The following is an 18,214-nucleotide window of genomic DNA, read 5'->3' on the forward strand; positions in this document are numbered from 1 at the left end:
GGGGAATCAGCATTTCCAATTAATTTTTCGATCAGTGTATACTTTTAACAACTTTCGCTCTCTCTCTCTTCCACAGGTATTAGGTCACTACAGCCGCAGACGGCAAGATCCAGAGACATTTATCAGTGAAATTAAGTACATTGCCAGTGACCCAGATGAGAAATACTTCTTCAATGTGACAGATGAGGCTGCTCTAAATGACATTGTGGATGCATTGGGGGATCGCATTTTTAGTCTAGAGGGTAAGAGGAAGAACATTCATCCTTAATGAACATAGAAAAAAAAGAGCAACAGTGGCTCTTTAACCTAAAGAAGAACAGAAAATCTGACTTGCTTTTCATTGAGGATGTTGTTGTTTTTCAACATATTTGGACACTTTAACCACATGAACATGTATGAAGATATACAACATATCAGACCAAGCAACATTTATTAAATTCATATTTAATATGAATTATAATTTTTAAGATATAAAATGCCTATTAAACTTGTATTTTAGGAATGAGTATGTTGCAAGACAAGCAACATTTGTATCCCCAAAAGGCTTAAACATCATGAAAAACGGACAGGACAAGATATTATTTCAGAAAAAAAAACAGTTATTCCTGTAAGAACAATGTGTGATGCTTGTGCCATCTTGATTCTGAGGAAAACCAGGCAGGAAGGATGGAAGGGAGGAGATGGATGACCTTAAAGTGGGCACAGCTGTCCAGACACAGGATACATGAAGTACAGAAAGAAACATGATTAGCCATTGCTGTGCTATATTATGTAGTCTGCTATATATTGTGTGGTCAAATATTTTTGTATACTGCCATTGATAATTACTTATCTTGTTGTATACATTTTCCATTTTTCAGGATATGTTTTATTTTTATTTCGTTTTTATACAGTAAGAAAGGTGCATTGATTAACCAAAATATAATGAGTGTACTTTTTCTTGAACTTTAATGCTCCAGCTCAGCAGATTTCTGCGCAATTACATAAACTTTGGGGCAGGTGAGATGCTTTTGAAAGAAGTATCTTATGCTTACAAAGGCTACATTTATCTGATGAAAATGCAGTAATGTGAAATAAATATATAAATGTCACATATTACTACAGAAATCATTCTAATATGCTGATTTGATTCTCAAGAAACAGTTCTTATTATTACCACAGTTGAAAATAGATTCCCTGATGAATAAAAAGTTCAAAAGAACATCTCGGTTATGTATGGTAACCCTTGTTCCCTGAAGGAGGGAACGGAGATGCTACGTCGGTGACGACGCAAAATGGGTTATCACTTCTTTTCTTTTTCTTTTCTTTTTTTATTAGTTTAACGTATTCTTGCTAAATAAATGTATTAATTTAAAAACAAATCTGACTTCAAAGATTTAAAGGATAGTGGGAAAAGTTTATTTACATTGAAATTTGATTACAGCATTTGTATGTGTATTCATTTACAGTGTGTAATGCAGTGATAATGTGTTCTGCTGTTTCAGGGACCCTGGGATACAATGAAAGTGCCTTTCTCATGGAGATGTCTCAGATTGGTTTTTCGACACACATTTTGGATGTGAGTTTCAACACACTCTATGTCCATATGCATTTGTGCCTATTTAAATATATGAAATTATAAACTTGGATATATGAACATAAAATTGCAATTGTGTTTTTATTATTTTGGACCATACTGTAGGATGGCATCTTGTTTGGCATGGTGGGTGCATATGACTGGGAGGGAGGCGTCCTGAAGGAGAGCAAAGAAGGGCAGCTTAAGCCCTCAAGAGAGGCCTTTGAGAAAGAGTTCCCATTGGAGCTGAAGAATCATGCAGCATACCTAGGTAAAATTTTACTTTATAAAACCAATCACCAAATAACTAATAACTTCTTCAAGTTTATACCTGAACATAACGTTTGCAATTTACTAATGCTTAGATGTGGATGTGTGAATTTTTGCAGGTTACACAGTTTCCTCAGTGGTTCTAGGTGACTGGAGGAGGCTGTATGTTGCTGGTGCTCCTAGATTCAAGCACAAAGGAAAGGTCATCCTGTTTGACCTCACCCCTGATGGTGATGTCATAATCACACAGGCCATAAATGGAGAACAGGTGGAGATCTCTCCTTTATTCTTGTATTTATTTATACTTACATGCTCCACCTTCACACACTTTGTCTCTGGTCCACACATAAGATCTCAATCAAACCCTTGTAACCCTCTCACAATTAATTTTGTGTTTATTTTCTTAGTAAGCAAAAGCAAATGGGTTTTATTTTCTCAGGTCGCTCATAAAATCAAAGTGATGTTCAGGGTTTTACCAGACATGGAAAACACCTCAGGTTACCCATATAACCATGGTTCCCTGAGAAGGACACTTTGGGGAACACCATCACCATGATCTGTGTGTCTGAATTGCATGTGGAAACATGACAATGAACTTGAGAGCGGCACAGCTTGAGAGCCGACTATGCATGCTGCACCCATAGACAAAACACACAAAGCTTATGTGAATCACTAGGTGTGATGAAACTTTTACACGGTGGCACACATTTCTTAAATTCGCATTTACTCAACCTTCCACGCAAGCACACACAAACATAAGGCTCCTAAAGACAAGAAGCTAATGACGTGTTTTAAAGGTGCCCTTTTATATTCGTGGTCGCCACCAGTAGCACGTTATAGGCCAATGTCAAGTTCATTGTCATGATTCCACATGCACTTCAGACACTGGTCACGCCGAGGGCATTCCCCCAAAGTGTCCTCTAGGGCAGGGGTTTTCAAACTGTGGGTCGCGACCCACTTGTGGTTCACAGAATGGAACAAGATGGGTTGCACAAAGTCACTTGGCTGCAGCTAAATTTGCGTTTCAATGACACACACACACAGTTCATTCTAGGGCTACACGAATTTGTCGAGTGTGGCAGGGACGAGAGCCGTGGGAACGGAGCGAGGCCGGTGGAGTGATATGGAAATGAGTGACACTTGCGACACTCACCGGTCTCGAGTCCCACAGAGGAGATCGGAAGGATATAAAAGAGGAGTGACGACAGTGAAGGATGAGAGGACTAGACCTGGGTTTTATTTTGTGTTTGGTTTTTGTTTGTGCGCGGCAGTCATCCGCGAGGGTTATTAAAACTTTGTTTGATTGATTTGATTGACTCCTACGCCCTGCTCGATGGCACCGCGGATTCACCCCAACAGGGTGAATCCGCTAGATGAATAGAAAGTATAGTCTTTGAAAAGAAATCTTACTGCCAGCAAATGTTTTGAACGGATTTGTGTATTTTTCAGTTTTTTTTTTTTATCAGTTATCAGCCATAACATCAAAATAATTGTAGGCTTATCATATCCACCATAGATTTAATATCATTGCATCTCTAATGGAAATACACTGGCCAAAAAGTGTGGGAACCTTCTTTCCTCTCTCTCTCTCTGCAGATTGGCTCATATTTTGGCAGTGAGGTGTGTGTGATGGATGTGGATCAGGACGGAATAACAGATATCCTGCTGATAGCTGCTCCCATGTTCCTGGGAGCAGGAAACAAAGAAACAGGCAAAGTCTATGTCTACTGTTCGGATGGGGTGAGAACCACAGTGGCAGTACTGTTTGTGTGATGTATATGTTAGAGAAATACAGAGAGATGCATGCTACCATGCTAAACAACTTCCTCTAGTCTTAAACTTATGCCATTTTAGAGAACTAATGTCTAATTGCATAAACATTTTACCTGAAATATGCTCCCCACTATTTCTCTCTCTGATACTATATTTGTCTCTCTCTACCAGGATGGTTTTGTCCCTAATGGTACGCTACATTCTCAGAAGAAAGCACAGGATGCACGCTTTGGTTATGCCATGGCTGTAGCCCCTGACTTAAACCATGATGGATTCGCTGACCTGCTTGTGGGAGCTCCACTAGAGGATGACCACCAGGGAGCTCTTTACGTCTACCATGGCGACGAATACTACATCATAACTCAGTATAAACAAGTAAATATATCACTAGTTCATGTGTGCAACCAACCACAACTCTGAAACCATTGATATAAGACAATCAGACAAAATAGCACCCATGCTAAAAAAAAAAAAAAACTTACTCACCCCAAATTTTTCAATATTACTGAAAAAACTAGTGACAACTTTTACTAGTGGTCTTTAACTTTTAGACCCCTGTATATTATATTTGCTTACTAATAAACCTGTCTTTTTCTCTCTGTAGCGTATCCTAGGATCCTCTCTCTCTGCTGGGCTGCAGTATTTTGGCCGTAGCCTGAGCGCTCTGCTGGATCTGGATGGGGATGAGTTACTGGATCTTGCTGTGGGAGCACAGGGCAATGTCGTTCTGCTGAAGTACTCGATGCATAATTACATTCTTGTGTTTTTATGCAACTTCTAAACACTGCAATCATACAAGTTGCCAATTCATCACGTTCAGTTGTGTATCAAACAGTATTAAAGTCAAGTTTGATTATGACCCGTGGTAACAACTTTGCTCGACTCCTGACCTCTCTCTGGACTCTACAGGTCACGCAGTATAGTGCAGATCAACGTCAGCCTGTCTTTCCAGCCACACTCTATAAACGTGATACAGAAGAACTGCCACAGGGCTGGCCGAGACTCGGCATGCCTTAACGCCACGGTTTGCTTTCTGGCCCTGTCTCACTCTCCTGGCTCTCACCGCACATATTTTGGTAAAGTGTCTTTTAACCAAAAAGCTTTTTTTCTTTTTCATTTTATACTTCTATTACTGTACTTAATTCCTTTCATGTACGGCATGTCTATTAAAAACAACTCTGAGACACTTCCTAAACTACCCTAAACACATCTGCATATTTGTATAGATATGCAGATTGAGGCCATGTTGGATGACAGAAAAATCTTGGCTCGTGCTCTGTTTGACTACAACTCCCAGCGGCAGACCCTAATGGGCATCATTGTTCGTGTGGGGCAGACCATGTGCTACACGCTACCATTTCATGTCTTTGTAAGTCTAAATGTCTTCAAAAAAATCAATGAAGTAAAGGCTAATGTACAATTAAACAGTCAATATCACAAAAAGGGGTTGTTATGCCCTAATGGCCGACGGATTGTACATTATCCTTCTTATTACATGAGTACTTACTGATGGTTTTCAAGGAAAATTGTTCTTCTCTCTGTTTCTGTCTTCCTTTATATATCTAGGATACAGCTGATTACATCCAACCAATCAGCTTCACTTTGCACTTCAAAATCAATGACACAGAGAGTGGACCAGTACTAGATGAGGGCTGGCCAACAACATTCATGAAGTCTGTGAGTGCTGTTCAGTTGCACTATTCCTTTGAAGAATAGGAATATAAATGAATGTTTTTTCCCCTCATACTTTTGCAAAGTTTGATCTGTTCTATTGACTTTAGATCCCATTCTTCAAAGACTGTGGGGAGGACGATGTGTGTGTAACTGATCTGGTTTTGCAGGCCCATATGAACATTTCTGGAACAAGGTAACAGAGAAATTGTCCTCCTGCTGTTAGCAGTGTTGTGTGTAACGCGTTACAAAATAACGCGTTAGAGTACTCTAATTACTTTTTTCCTGAAATTTGTAACTTAACGCGTTAGTTTCGTGCGTAAGTAATCAGTAACTTCGTTATTTTTTTAAAAAAAGTAATCCGTTATTTTAAGGAAAGGAAAATCCCGACTGCAGCCTGCTTTTTGTCAGACAGTAGTCCTAGGTCTACTGTGCCACCTGCGGATGTACAGTATCAGCGGAGCCGAAGCTCTGTGATCGTAAAGTCAATGGCTGTGATGCGTCTGTGCCCTGCGCCTGACCCTGTGTGTGTGCGTGTGGGGTTTTTTTTTTTTTTTTTTTTTTTTTTCGAACTCCCGGCAAGATGGCAGAGAGGACAGTGTTTGGTTTATGGAAGTACGCACATTATTTTCAATTTGTCAACGAAAAAGAAAAGAACATAACGGTAAAATGCACAATCTGCTTTGGTGAAAAGCTTCTGTCGACCGCCAAAAATTCTACCTCAAATTTAACGCTACGTTGTAATCAGTACTTTGAAGAGTAAATGTAAGAGGACTGTGTTAAAGCGAATTTAGGCTTGTGACTGTGAGTGACACTTTAATAATAATTAGTTCGGCTATTAAGCGATTTGTCATTTGCCTGTGTGGCAGTGAAGGATTTAATTCGGTTTGTTATCATTTTTGTTTGACAGGCAGCTGTTAATTTCTGTTAGATCATTGGCTGGCTGGTTGTTCATCATTTCTAAATGGATTTAAATCTGCAAACCTGTTTAAGGTTGTGTTTACAAGTAAGCATACTTGTACTTTGATAACTGCATTATTTAAAGTTAAAGAAAAATCAGGAGTTATCTTGTGGTGCTCATAATATACAGTAGCCTAGGCTACCCGGGCTGGGTAACGTTAGGTGCGAATTTTGATTAATAATATGTTCTGTGATAATAAATAAATAAAACGCCATGTGGAATAGCCGATTGCTGACTGTCTTTCCTGTTATTGTTATCCTGCAGTGTTAATTTAGTCGGATGACTGACGTTATTCATTGTCGGGAGTCACGACTTCTAGGTGCATTTAAAGGGGCCGGGGGCTGTGTCTGTCATGTGTGAGCCGCTGCAAACGGCTTTTAATTTTTGGTAACGCATGAGTACTCTAACGCGTTACTTTTATGAATAGGTAACGCTGTATCATAACTGATTACTTTTAATTGATGGTAACGTTGTAACCTAACTAACTACTTTCCAAAGTAACTATACCCAACACTGGCTGTTAGCATGTATAGAATAAGCACACCTAATGATCCACAACTAGTGCAAACATGTTGACCATCGGCAGAACTAGTTTCAATAGTTAAAATATAAATATTTAGAGTAGCCATAGCAAACATTTTTAAAGATTCAACATGTTCAGTGACTGCTAAACAGTGATTGAAATTGAATTAATGTCAATGTTGCTCTCATCTGTTCTTGCAGGCAGCAACCGTATGTTATACGTGGCCCTCGGCAACGGCTTCCAGTAGAAGTGCAGCTACAAAACAGACTAGAAAATGCCTACAACACTAGCCTCACTCTTCATTACTCCAAAAATCTGCACTTCAGCAGTTTGAGTATAAGGGTACCAGCTCAATCTGTCTTCTTAACTCATAAAAACATTTGGATACAAACACATCAGCATGTGTTAAATATGGCAGTGTGATTGCATTTGCCAAATGAGTAATATAGTCGATACTTCACTGATAAAGATCACAAATATATGTAAATACACACACACACACACAAAATATACATCAGATTTTTTTCAGATATTAATAATTTTATTCAGCAATGATGCATTCAGTTAATTAAATTTTTTTAAAAAATATGATGTCACAAAAAAAAAAGAATCATGTGACACTAAAAAGTTTGGAATGAAGGCTGCTGAATATTCAGCATTTTATCACAGGATAATATATGATAATATTTCACAATATTACTTTTTTACTGTATTTCTGGTCAAATCAATGCAGTCTTGATGAGTGTAAGACATTGTTTAAATAATTGAAAAAAAACTTTTTAAGGTTAAACTTTAAAATGATGTTTAAGGTTAAACAAAATGTTCATGTTTCATGAATCACACTTGGTCTTGCATCCTACAGTAATTTCTCTTTTTTTCTTGCCTCTCTCTCTCTCTCTCTCTCTCTCTCTCTTTCTCTCTCTCTCTCTCTCTCTGTAGGAAGACGCTCAGTTTAAGATTGAGTGCACGGCTCTTAGCTCCAACAGTCATTCCTGTAATGTCAGTTACCCAGTGTTCCGCTTTCAGTCGAAGGTAATCCTCTGAAAGGACAACGTTTTGTTATGATTCTTTGAAACAATCATTAAGCTGTTTTGTTTCATTGAGCAGTGACTGCCACATTTTTCTCAGGTGAACTTCATGTTGGAATTTGAGTTCAGTTGTACGTCTCTCATCAGTAAGGTCCAGATGAAGCTTAATGCTTCCAGGTACACACACACCATAAACCATTAGCAAATGATAATTCCCACAGATGTTATGGCCATTTATTTTAATAATACATTTTTTTGCATTTTTGACATTGTAGCATGACACTTCTGTGCCACTCGACATACTGCGCACAAACATCTACAGATTTACAGATATATATACTATACATACATACATGCACTATATACATATATTTACAGTATACTAAGTGTGTGTATTTCCACAGTGACAGTGTGGAGAGAGAAGGCACACTTTCAGACAACATTGTTCAGTTACAGAGTATTGTACAGTATGAGCCGGATCTCTTCGTCACAAGGTACACACCAGTACACCAGTACACACGTCTGAACGTCTGCTTTTTCTTAAGTATTCTTTGTGAATACTTGATGTATGTCTTCAATAGTACAGCAGTAGTAGCACACATTTTTATTCGACAAAATGATAATAATAATGATAATAAATAATAATTATTATTATTATGCCAAAAAGAATCATTTTAATTACAAAAGAGTAATGAAAATGCTGCTACTCAAAGTCCTTGTATACGTCAATCAAATTTTTTTTTTATTATATAGCCATTAATAAAGGATTTTTGCATTTTCTTTTCTTTATGATGTTTCATCCCATATCCAAAGAACATTAATGATAATTTTTTTATACATTTCCCAACATCACCTTAGCTTTTACACGTAAGTGCAACCTTAATAAATGTCTGCATGCTCAGTGTACAACATGCACTTGTGGTTGTCTTATTTCAGTTCATTTCACTACAGTGACTCCAACTTAAACCGCTATGAGGTTCACCCGACTAGGACGCTGTCAGAGGGGACAGGACCCGAGTTCCACACACATTTCAGGGTGGGTGAAAGTAAACCTGAAAGGCTCATTGGTTTATACTGTAAAAAATAAGTAAGCTCATGAGTACATGTGAGTATGTTTTTTGTTATCAGGTGCAGAATCTGGGCTGCTTCTCTGTCAGTAATCTGGAGCTGGTCGTCAATTTTCCTGCCGTGGCTTCAGGAGACAGAGTTTTTGCAACTGTGGTGGATGCTTTCTCTCTTAATGTTAGTATCACGTGCATGTGTGTATAAAGTTCTACTGTATTCATATGCATCTTTGTGTTCTTGTAGTTGTTGATGGTTTTTCTGTGTATTTGTAGTCTTCAGGTGTGAACTGCAGTATAATCAGTGATCTTTCTAAATTAAAGTCCAGTCAGAGAGATGTACGTCCATTTCACCCAGAGGACATGAAGAAAACTGAATTATTGGTGAGAAGACAGATAATATGTTCACTCCCAGTTTAGACTTTTGAGGGTGAGTTTAGTTGATTTGTGCTGAATGTCTCTGCATAGACATTGTTCTTTGTCTGGTTGAAAAATGGGACAAAATTCCCGTTAAGTGTTTGAGTGGACAAGAGGATAAAATAAAACTGGAATGAACCAGAAAGTTTTGGTTGCATATCTAAGAGAATGAAAGCAGCAGAAGAAGACCGAAAATTTTATCTGTATGTTGTTGTTGTTGTTTTGTTTTTTGTATAAAGCTGCAATATATACTTGCAATTGATAAAGTAATTATATATATTACATTTAATTTAGAAATAAATTGTTACCTTTTAAACTTTTCTAGTTGATTGGTATTTGTTGATTTACTAACTAATTGACTTATTTTAATCTAGTTTTATTTATTTTAAGCACATTTATTCATTTTAATATTATTTATTTTTGCATAGCTTTTCTTTAAACATTTCCACAGACTTCCTAGCACTTCCTTGTGAACATTAGTTTGAAAACCCCTTACCTAAAGTACCCAGGGCCGAAACGACCATCAGAGGGTGCAAGAAATAATGATATTTGTGAAAATAACCGCTAATTTATGTACTGCTGTTAAGCATCTTATATTCTAATCTCATTTTGTTTTCATATTTAGAATTGCAGTTCCTCTTGGTGTGTGGAGGTCGTGTGTCACATCCAGCAGCTACTGAAGGGACAGACCTTGATTCGCATCACCAGAAGGATACACGACAACTTCTTCAGACAGGTCTGCATCTCTCAGACTTTAGTACGCACAGGCAAATGGCTTCAGAGGTCAGATGTCTTTACTGGGATGTGTTTGTGTTTCAGTCTCTAACCTCGAACTACTGTGTGCTTCTATCAGGCCAAGTTTAAAGCAGTGACAATTGTGGGCTCTTACCAGCTGTCAGCTCGAGAGTCCAGTCTGATTAAGATGGGACACGCTGCCCTCTTGAGGGAGGTGAGAAAACTGACAGGACATAAACTCATAAACCAGGGATGTTCAGACCTGTTCCTGAACAACTACATGTTTTTCATGTAAAAAATGTATCCTGTTGTTTCCATTGGTATTCCATATCCACAAATAAATCTTAATTGATAAATGATGGTGTTAAAGGCAAGACTCATTAAAAAGTAGTTTTTGTGTGTGTGTGTGTGTGTATAAATGGTTGTAATTCCTAAGCATTTAAGGTTATATTTTTGCTCAACCCCTTGAATTAAAAGTTTAAAGTCTGCACTTCAAGTTACTAAAATTGTGTCAGGGTCCAAATATATATGGACCTAATTGTATATATTGCTGCTGTTATATAAAAATTAAAATTAAAATGACAAATTCAGAGTTTTCGAGTAGCTTTCGTCTTTAAACTCTGTTGCTGTCTCTGTATGTATAGACGGTTTTGGAAGTGCTGAAGGGGCGTTCAATCCCAATCTCTCTCTGGATTCTGATTGGCAGCATCATTGGAGGATTGCTGCTTCTTGCACTCTTAGTATTTATCCTTTGGAAGGTACTGAGCACAACACAATCAGGTGTACAGCTGCCACATCTGAAGCACATTACTACTTAAAAACAATTTATATTTACCACTAATAGCATGTGTTGAATGTTTTTTCACAGTTGGGGTTTTTCACAAGGAAACCGAGGACGGATGAGGATGAGAATGAAGACAACTGACACTGCAGAGCAGAATTTCCTTTACATCCAGGAGATAATGCCTTTTGTAGCCATTACTTCCCCTTTAGAGACATGACACTTCTGCTCCAGGACCACAAACAATCCATCATCAAGTCCAGGTGGAATCTACAGACTTATTCTTTTATTTTCTTTGCTGATTTTGGGGTAAAATCTGCAGAATGGATTTAAACCTGATGAAATATTTCGAATGGAGCCGAGAGTGTAAAAAAGTGCCAAAGTATTTAATAAATGGATATGCAAAGGTGTGCATGTTGTGTAAAGCTTTGAGATTGATGGGTGTATCAGTTCTTGCAGGTCAGTTGGGTCACCTAGCGTTTTGATTTGGAATCTGTTGAGGCACAAAAAAGCACATGAATCCCAGTGTACTGAAAAAGGTTTTACCGGATGAGAAAGAAGGTGGATCTGGAAGACCCTCTGGCTTCATACAGCCAGATTATTTACAATTGCATTGTATTGAAAGAACGAGCAGGAAAACAAGCAAATGCACAAAATAAGGAATTTTATTCAAGTTGAAAGCATATGTTGTAATTCCAAGCAGTTTATTACATTTTTTCTTAACTGAAATAATGTCCGTTTCAGTCTTCATATTCAAGGCACAGGTAAATTGTAAATCAGGACAAATTATTAAATAAAAAATGTTAAACCATTAAATAAAATAATTACATCTCTATTTTTCCCTGTGGAAAATAAAATTGTTCACAGCTACACAAAATACACTATTAAATACAAATCAGTCACTTCTTGTTGCAAAAGAAATAAACATCTCGGTTTGAAAACAGTAATAGCCCATCTCCTCTTCTTTTGACACCTATTTCTCCTCTTTTCAAACAAACATCAACAACTTTGTTTTCTGAACTATCCTACAGTTGCATAAACTGTCAGCGAGAGGCCTGTGTAGATTTAATGTAAGATTCCAGAAGAAATATGGACTCATCCACCTGGTTCTCACTGGAATCCAACCTGTCACCATCACGAGCACAAAGACAACAGATTAATGATTGGCCGAACACGAATCACGTGACTGATTCATGTGTAGAGAGTAACTGGTACTTGTTAATGTGGTGCCGTAGGGACTCGAGCTGCTGTCTTTCTGGAACGGTGATCATCTCCTCCACCTCCGTCAGCTGGGCCGCCTCTGCCTCTGTGGCCTGCAAGGACGCCAGGATGGCCTCAATTCGCTGGGACTTTTCCAAAAGTCGCCTATCAAAATGGCATAATTAAGAACTAGTATTTAGATTGAATGTTTTTTTTTTAATGGACAAAAATGGAGGTACGTACTTGTTCTCTTTGGTCTCATACAGCCGCCTCTCGATCAGGTTGCAAACGGTCTGAACAGGGTCCGCATACAAATGTTAAAACATTATAAAAAGCACTGAATAGACACTCCGAGGATGTTTGTATGAGCTCTGTACCTTGTAGCAGTGTTGCAGAAGTAGTCTGGCGGTGGGCAGCTGATTAACTGTGTACAGGTAAAAGGTGCGAGAAGGGGCGTAGTCTGGCGTTTTGGGGATTTCCTGCACATACAATATAAAGAGTGGTGAATAATTATGATTTTTAAACTATTAAAAAAGCTACACTAAAGCAAAAAAAAAAAAAAATGCTACTTTACTGTCCCATGAGGCCATGGGAGTGTTAAAGGCAGATAAACAATGCAACTGATGCTGTGTGTCAAGTCAAACTAAACTTGGCGAATGTAGTACGGATTGTCTTCATACTACCCACACACGTACTATATCCATAAGACACCAGAGGCCTTGCACATTCAAGGTAAAAAATGGCCGTTTTTGCTTGCTTTCTCGTTATAAATGGACAGAACCTGTGAGTGTGTTACCTGGAGCTGGACCAGGTTCTCAGACAGGAGTGTGTACAGCATGTCTTTAGCCTCTTTGGCTGGAATCATGGCAAAATCCTCCACCTGCTTCTGTTCCAGGTGCCGTTTCCGCAGCAGCAGACGAAAGATTCGAGCGGAGCGCGAACCAAACCTGACATAAAGCACAGCCCCATCATTCAACTAAAAACTAAATCAAAAGATTTGAGGAAGGTAAAACACTATGACTCTACTAACCTCTCTTGGACCACAGACTCCAGGGTAGCTCTGGCCAGGTTAGCCAGTGCACGGTGGAGATCTGACCACAGGGTCAAGGGTCAACCAATTTATTATTGTTTTTAGATACGCGTAGAATAAAACACTACCGTTTGAAATTCTGGGGTCAGTAAGATTGAAATGGTTTTGAAACAAGTCTCTTATGTTCACCAAGGCTGCATTTATTCCAAACCCTATACTTCTGAAAAATAAATAAATCAATTATAATAAAAAAAACTATTTGCAGTTAGACATGGAAAGTATCCTTTTGTCCTTCAGGTGGTGTTTTAAAGGGATACTGACGACATACATTCCTCCGCCACTGTCACCCGTCTTCCCCACAAATTCCATCTAGTAGAAAAAAAGACATTTTTAAGCCATTTAAAACCTTCTAAAGTCATTAAACTCTTGTATAAATAGCAACTATAAAGAAGGGCGTATCTGTGTATTCATTGCTTTACCGGATCATCCACCAGGAGAGAGAGGTATTGATCTAAATTGGGTCTGGCGATGTTGTAACTGGACTGAAGAGCTCGGAAAATCTGACGGAAAACAGTAAGGTTTTGATCACACCTCAACACAGTCATTTCTCATTTTAAACACTAATGAACTCAATCCTAAAATAATCAGAAGCATCACTTTAAATGTTTCTCATTAAGGAACAAAACATGCATGTCTGTCCACTACCTCGTTGGATGAAAGAGCTTGTGTGAAAGCAGCGTGAGCCGGAGTGGTAACCTCACTCATCCGTAACATGGTCCTAACAATCTCACTGCTACTCTACAGGGGAGAAACAGAGAGAAATTGAGCTGATAAAGACCTACATTCTACCAGCTTATTATTTCCCTGGAGGAGAAAGTCTAAATGTGAGAAACCAGAACATTCTGTCTCAGACACAGCCGTGAAAGAATATTCAGTCCACAAGCTAATTATATCTCGCAGCACGATGATATACAGAAAGGTGGTTATGGTCACCTGATCAAGTTTACAGGAAACGGCACTAATGATGGCCTGATCCCTGAAGTGCAGGTGAAAGCGTTGAAAATTCACTTGCCAATGGATCCCGTCATCACCACACTGGAGGAGAGTGGAGAAAACAGATGTACAATGCATGAAAAACCCAGTTAATGGACATCACAATCATAATACCTCACTATTGTCTGTCCGGGCTTTCTTTGCTGCACGCTGGTCAGCTTCACCACCCTCGCTTGAGCGTCTGCGTTTTCCTTGACCTGAATAAACAATTTATTCTCAATAGGACAGAATATTTCTAGCTCTGAAACAATACTCATATGGACTATAAGAACTATATTCATCGGGTAAGTAATTTTGATTGGTACTGTATATACCATATGAGTTGACCAGTAAAAATGTTTCTCGGTGTGTGTTTTGACTGAAGTAACTGACCGGTGAGATTGATATAGGGTAGTTTGTAGCAGTCTGGGTGGCTCTCTGGTTCAGTGGGCTGTGTTGCAGCTGGAAGGGGAGTGTCGAGTGTCGAGCTCGATGATCCTGCTGAAGCCAAAGGAGGACAACGCTGCAGGAAATGAGTCTCAACCAACCGGGAAAACGCAGAGACAACCTCACTGTAGTCCATACTCTGGCCCTCTGGTGCAAAAAAAAAAATGTTTCAATAGGTACATCTCTAATAGAAATCAAGACAAGAAAATGGATGGAGCATATTTCAGATGTAATTACAACGTCCTTTCTCTATCTAACACATTTGTCTGGTCCTCTTTAAAGAATACAAACAAGCCCAAAAATGAATGTAGAACCTGGTTTTAAGAACTGGTTTTAAAAACAGACTCAGACAAAGTTAGCACAACATCCGTACAATTAACACATTTCTTGTTGCTTTGACACAAAATGCATATGTTAACGCAGAGTTAACACAGATGTAAAATGCTTGAACTTTGTATACACACAAGCTCAACCAAGACCAAAACAATGTAATTCTACTGTCAAATTTTCCAGAACAGATAACGTCATGCTCTAACACTAAAGTCAACGTAAACATCTGCTCATATTTTGAATTGAAGCATGAATATGTCCCCTGTATTTTATTCTATTACACTGCTAATGAGAAACAGCTGACTGAAGTTATGCAAATATAGAAATGACAGCTGATGCCCATCTAGGAAACAGACTCAGGTGTTGAGGTTCTTTCAGTCGCATGAGCATATGGCACGCAGTAAAAGAGGAACTCTTTGGGCTGATTTTGGGCGGAATAGTGCACTCCTGCATAGTTGTGAGATTTTAGTAGATGTGTACCAAAGACTGGTGACAGGATGCAATGGATGCTGCATGCCAAGACACCACAGCTGAACAATATCAGGAAGGATAAGGCATACCAAAAGATTGTCTGGCCAGAGAAGATATCAGGTCTGATGTGGATGAGAACGTGGCCAAACACAGAAGATTGGGCAGATTAAATTACATTTATTTAGTTATTTTTTTAATTCTTCGGTGGCTTTTCCGGTTGAATTTTTTATGTATAATTTTGTATTTTCATATAATACTGTACATCACAGCTATATATTATACTTGTTTTCTTTCTTTTTCTAATGTCCTGTTATAAATAAAGCCTTTACTGCTGTAATATGGTTGACTAAATGTTCCTGTTGGAAGAGAACATGTGTTTTGGAATAATAATTTGATTTTGAGATATGTTTACAGTGATTTAGTAGATGTAGTGTATCGTGTTAGGGTATTATTGTAGTGTTGAAGGTTAGTTTGCAATGTGTGATTTTGTGCATGAAATAAACTGTTTAGCCAATTGCGTGTTGTAAGTGTGTTGGTGCATTAAGAGTTTAGTTAATTGTTGGAAGTATTGAAAACAAAATGTCATAGCAATCCTAAAAAACTTTAGGCTTGATAAATAACATTTTTATTATAATTTGTTGGATTTTTTTCAGCGAAAAAATGGATGTAGCAAAACATATTCTTATCATAATGAAAGTTCAAAACTTTAAATTGATTGTTGTACATACAAAAATAATAATTAATACATCCATAACTAAAATGAATAGAATAATATCTACAGTATGTATACCTATATTAACTTTCACACAACATTCCAAGGCAGTATAAAGACTTTTGTCTTCAATCTGTACAATATTTTTTTTTTGTAGGTTTCTGTCAACTCAAAGTAATGTTATATACAACTCATTTCCTCTTCTGTATGCCAACATCCCCTTTATACAGTAAAATAGCTTCCAAAATATTTGGCATTACGTAATTGTGAAATAAGGTGAATGCTGACAATGCAAACCATACTTATACCAAGATGGCCTCAGTTGGGTTTGGTTTAAAGGGGCTAAGTTCCCTTTTAAAGTTTCTATCCTTTATACTGTTTATATCACATATACTGAAAGCCAAAATAAATCCTGTTATTTTTTCATATATGAATTTGCCCTTCAGTCTACTTGTATTCATATAGTTTCTCACCTGGCATATTGTTGGTCAGCCGGTCTGCTACAGTCCTGACTGTGCTGCTCATAGTCATCTGTCCTCTCTGCAGTATCTCCTCAACTATGAGCTCGCCTGTGTCTCCATAAAGACTCTTGGCAGTGTAGATGTAGCGTGGATAACGGAGCATGTGGATGATGCTCTCACAGTTGATGCGATATTCCACAGGTCCCGCTGGACCACGACGCCCAGCACCAAACGTACACATCCCATGCTGCACTAGCACACACAGAGACTTCTTGACCTAGCAGGAAAAGAGTGTGTTAAAGAGAACACAATTCATTTACTGGCTCTGCAAAAGGACGACAGAAAGAATAAAACAAGAAAGAAAAGGGTGTGATAGAAAAGCTTAAGTACGTGTCAATACCAGGTCAAGAGGAAGTTTGGTCTCATAGGCAAGAGCTCGCAAAGTCAGAACTCCACTGCGGATGAGATGAGTGCCCACTTTCTCCACCACATTTCCAAAGTGCTGCTGAAGTAGAAGCCCACACAGACGCACCTCCTGCACTGTCATCTGCAGAAAAGAGATAACAGATACAGATGAAATAACATGGTTTTATAAACACAGAACACGAATGTAGCAGGACCGACAAAGGAGCACAATTCAATTTTTAGTGACAAAATATAAAGCTATAAAGCCACAAGCTCTGAGGCAGTCAAGTGGGCTTGTAGCAGCCCAGAGGCTTTTAAAACTAATCTTTCATTGATGAATTCCCAATTAATAACTACACTACCCATAATCCTGACGAAAGATCCACCAATCAGAAAAGTTGCTGTTACTAAAGAAAACAAAAACTCCCATGGAACATTGTGAATGATGTCATTGATGAATGCCTTCACTTTAAAACTATAATATATATGTAAGATGACTGCATCATTAATTTTTTAATTCCAGAGGAATGAGCAATCAGTGTAGATCTACTGCCAATAATCCCAGTTATTTTCACAACTACATGACCATAATAGATTATTATACACACACACACAGTAAAACATTACAGTAAAAGCAGCATATTAAAAGCAGTAAAATATCATCCTATTCAAAACGTATAGGAATCATCATTCATATTTAGGTTCAAGGTGATACTCCTTACACAAACTAACACATGAAATCAGCATTTGTTGCTGTCTAGCCTTTCTACAAAATCAAATATCTCATGTAGCTTAACACTGCACAAAAAGTCACAATCATGCACAAACGTGAACCTACCTCTAAAAAGTATCTAGCTTTACGTGTTTAGAGTTTTAATCTCACTTTTTAATCCCACATGTGTTGTTTAGGCGGTGTGTAATGATCAGCACTGGCAGTGACGAATTTCGGTGGTCATGTGGAGGTTCCAGTGTGATGCTTGAACAGCGAACAAATCGTTACAATGAACTGATTCTTTTAATGATTCAAAAGAACCGAACGTGAATCGCTGGACTAAAAACTATGTTCTGAAAGTAAAACAATTAGACGAATGACAGACTGAAAACGTTAACATAATATATGACAATGTACAACAAAAAATATACGTTTTCATAGAAAAAGATACATACTGAGATCTTAGCTGACGCAGGGCCCATAATGATGGCCCTGACTGAGACAGGAACACATTTCATGCTATTTAATTTAATTTTTAATATTCATTATTGTTAATTAATATCTCCCTTTATTTACATTTTTTAATGTTTACATTCTTAAGCTTGTAGGAAGCACATTCCACTGCAGCTTTAAGGATGT

General features: G+C 38.1%; 2 protein-coding genes across 6 annotated transcripts in view; one reads left to right on the plus strand and one right to left on the minus strand.

The window, feature by feature from the left end:
- Nucleotides 1-11,308, plus strand: part of LOC113059910 (integrin alpha-10-like) — a 28,910-nt gene extending 17,602 nt beyond the window's left edge. For 3 of the 4 annotated variants that reach the window (XM_026228582.1, XM_026228583.1, XM_026228585.1), the window contains 22 exons: nucleotides 77-242; nucleotides 1,485-1,558; nucleotides 1,682-1,826; nucleotides 1,945-2,093; nucleotides 3,422-3,565; nucleotides 3,770-3,973; nucleotides 4,203-4,333; nucleotides 4,508-4,674; nucleotides 4,825-4,967; nucleotides 5,165-5,275; nucleotides 5,380-5,465; nucleotides 6,954-7,095; nucleotides 7,693-7,785; nucleotides 7,882-7,958; nucleotides 8,186-8,275; nucleotides 8,718-8,817; nucleotides 8,910-9,023; nucleotides 9,119-9,226; nucleotides 9,885-9,995; nucleotides 10,113-10,208; nucleotides 10,639-10,752; nucleotides 10,863-11,308. In XM_026228582.1, coding sequence (XP_026084367.1) covers nucleotides 77-242; nucleotides 1,485-1,558; nucleotides 1,682-1,826; nucleotides 1,945-2,093; nucleotides 3,422-3,565; nucleotides 3,770-3,973; nucleotides 4,203-4,333; nucleotides 4,508-4,674; nucleotides 4,825-4,967; nucleotides 5,165-5,275; nucleotides 5,380-5,465; nucleotides 6,954-7,095; nucleotides 7,693-7,785; nucleotides 7,882-7,958; nucleotides 8,186-8,275; nucleotides 8,718-8,817; nucleotides 8,910-9,023; nucleotides 9,119-9,226; nucleotides 9,885-9,995; nucleotides 10,113-10,208; nucleotides 10,639-10,752; nucleotides 10,863-10,919 — 2,622 coding nt within the window. In that variant the 3' untranslated portion in view covers nucleotides 10,920-11,308. The remainder of the gene's footprint in view (nucleotides 1-76; nucleotides 243-1,484; nucleotides 1,559-1,681; nucleotides 1,827-1,944; nucleotides 2,094-3,421; nucleotides 3,566-3,769; nucleotides 3,974-4,202; nucleotides 4,334-4,507; nucleotides 4,675-4,824; nucleotides 4,968-5,164; nucleotides 5,276-5,379; nucleotides 5,466-6,953; nucleotides 7,096-7,692; nucleotides 7,786-7,881; nucleotides 7,959-8,185; nucleotides 8,276-8,717; nucleotides 8,818-8,909; nucleotides 9,024-9,118; nucleotides 9,227-9,884; nucleotides 9,996-10,112; nucleotides 10,209-10,638; nucleotides 10,753-10,862) is intronic. The other variant, XM_026228584.1, reaches the window with a different exon arrangement.
- A 114-nt stretch (nucleotides 11,309-11,422) lies between these two features.
- On the minus strand, nucleotides 11,423-17,832 carry LOC113059911 (DNA-directed RNA polymerase III subunit RPC3-like). Of its 2 annotated transcripts, none has more exons than XM_026228588.1 (15): nucleotides 17,747-17,832; nucleotides 16,859-17,005; nucleotides 16,471-16,735; nucleotides 14,431-14,631; nucleotides 14,173-14,255; nucleotides 13,999-14,100; nucleotides 13,711-13,803; nucleotides 13,485-13,565; nucleotides 13,323-13,374; nucleotides 13,006-13,066; nucleotides 12,772-12,922; nucleotides 12,353-12,454; nucleotides 12,219-12,268; nucleotides 11,991-12,140; nucleotides 11,423-11,900 (listed from the first exon to the last, which is right to left on the minus strand). In XM_026228588.1, exons 2-15 carry the CDS (start codon nucleotides 17,003-17,005, stop codon nucleotides 11,819-11,821), a joined length of 1,620 nt encoding a protein of 539 aa, XP_026084373.1. In that variant the 5' UTR covers nucleotides 17,747-17,832; the 3' UTR covers nucleotides 11,423-11,818. The 2 variants fall into 2 exon arrangements, with proteins under 2 accessions (XP_026084373.1, XP_026084371.1); XM_026228586.1 differs by having other exon boundaries at nucleotides 17,702-17,827.
- Nucleotides 17,833-18,214: the final 382 nt, after the last annotated feature.

Source organism: Carassius auratus, chromosome 41 (genome assembly GCF_003368295.1).
Source record: "Carassius auratus strain Wakin chromosome 41, ASM336829v1, whole genome shotgun sequence".
Lineage (NCBI taxonomy): Eukaryota > Metazoa > Chordata > Actinopteri > Cypriniformes > Cyprinidae > Carassius > Carassius auratus.

Excerpts from the sequence above, each read along its gene's own strand:
- LOC113059911 (XM_026228588.1), bottom strand. The coding sequence starts at position 17,005 with ATGACAGTGCAGGAGGTGCGTCTGTGTGGGCTTCTACTTCAGCAGCAC. Across the intron at positions 14,632-16,470 it reads GCTGACCAACAATATGCCAG|AGGGCCAGAGTATGGACTAC; the intron begins GTGAGAAACTAT and ends TTTTTGCACCAG. Across the intron at positions 12,923-13,005 it reads GAGTCTGTGGTCCAAGAGAG|GTTTGGTTCGCGCTCCGCTC; the intron begins GTTAGTAGAGTC and ends GCTTTATGTCAG.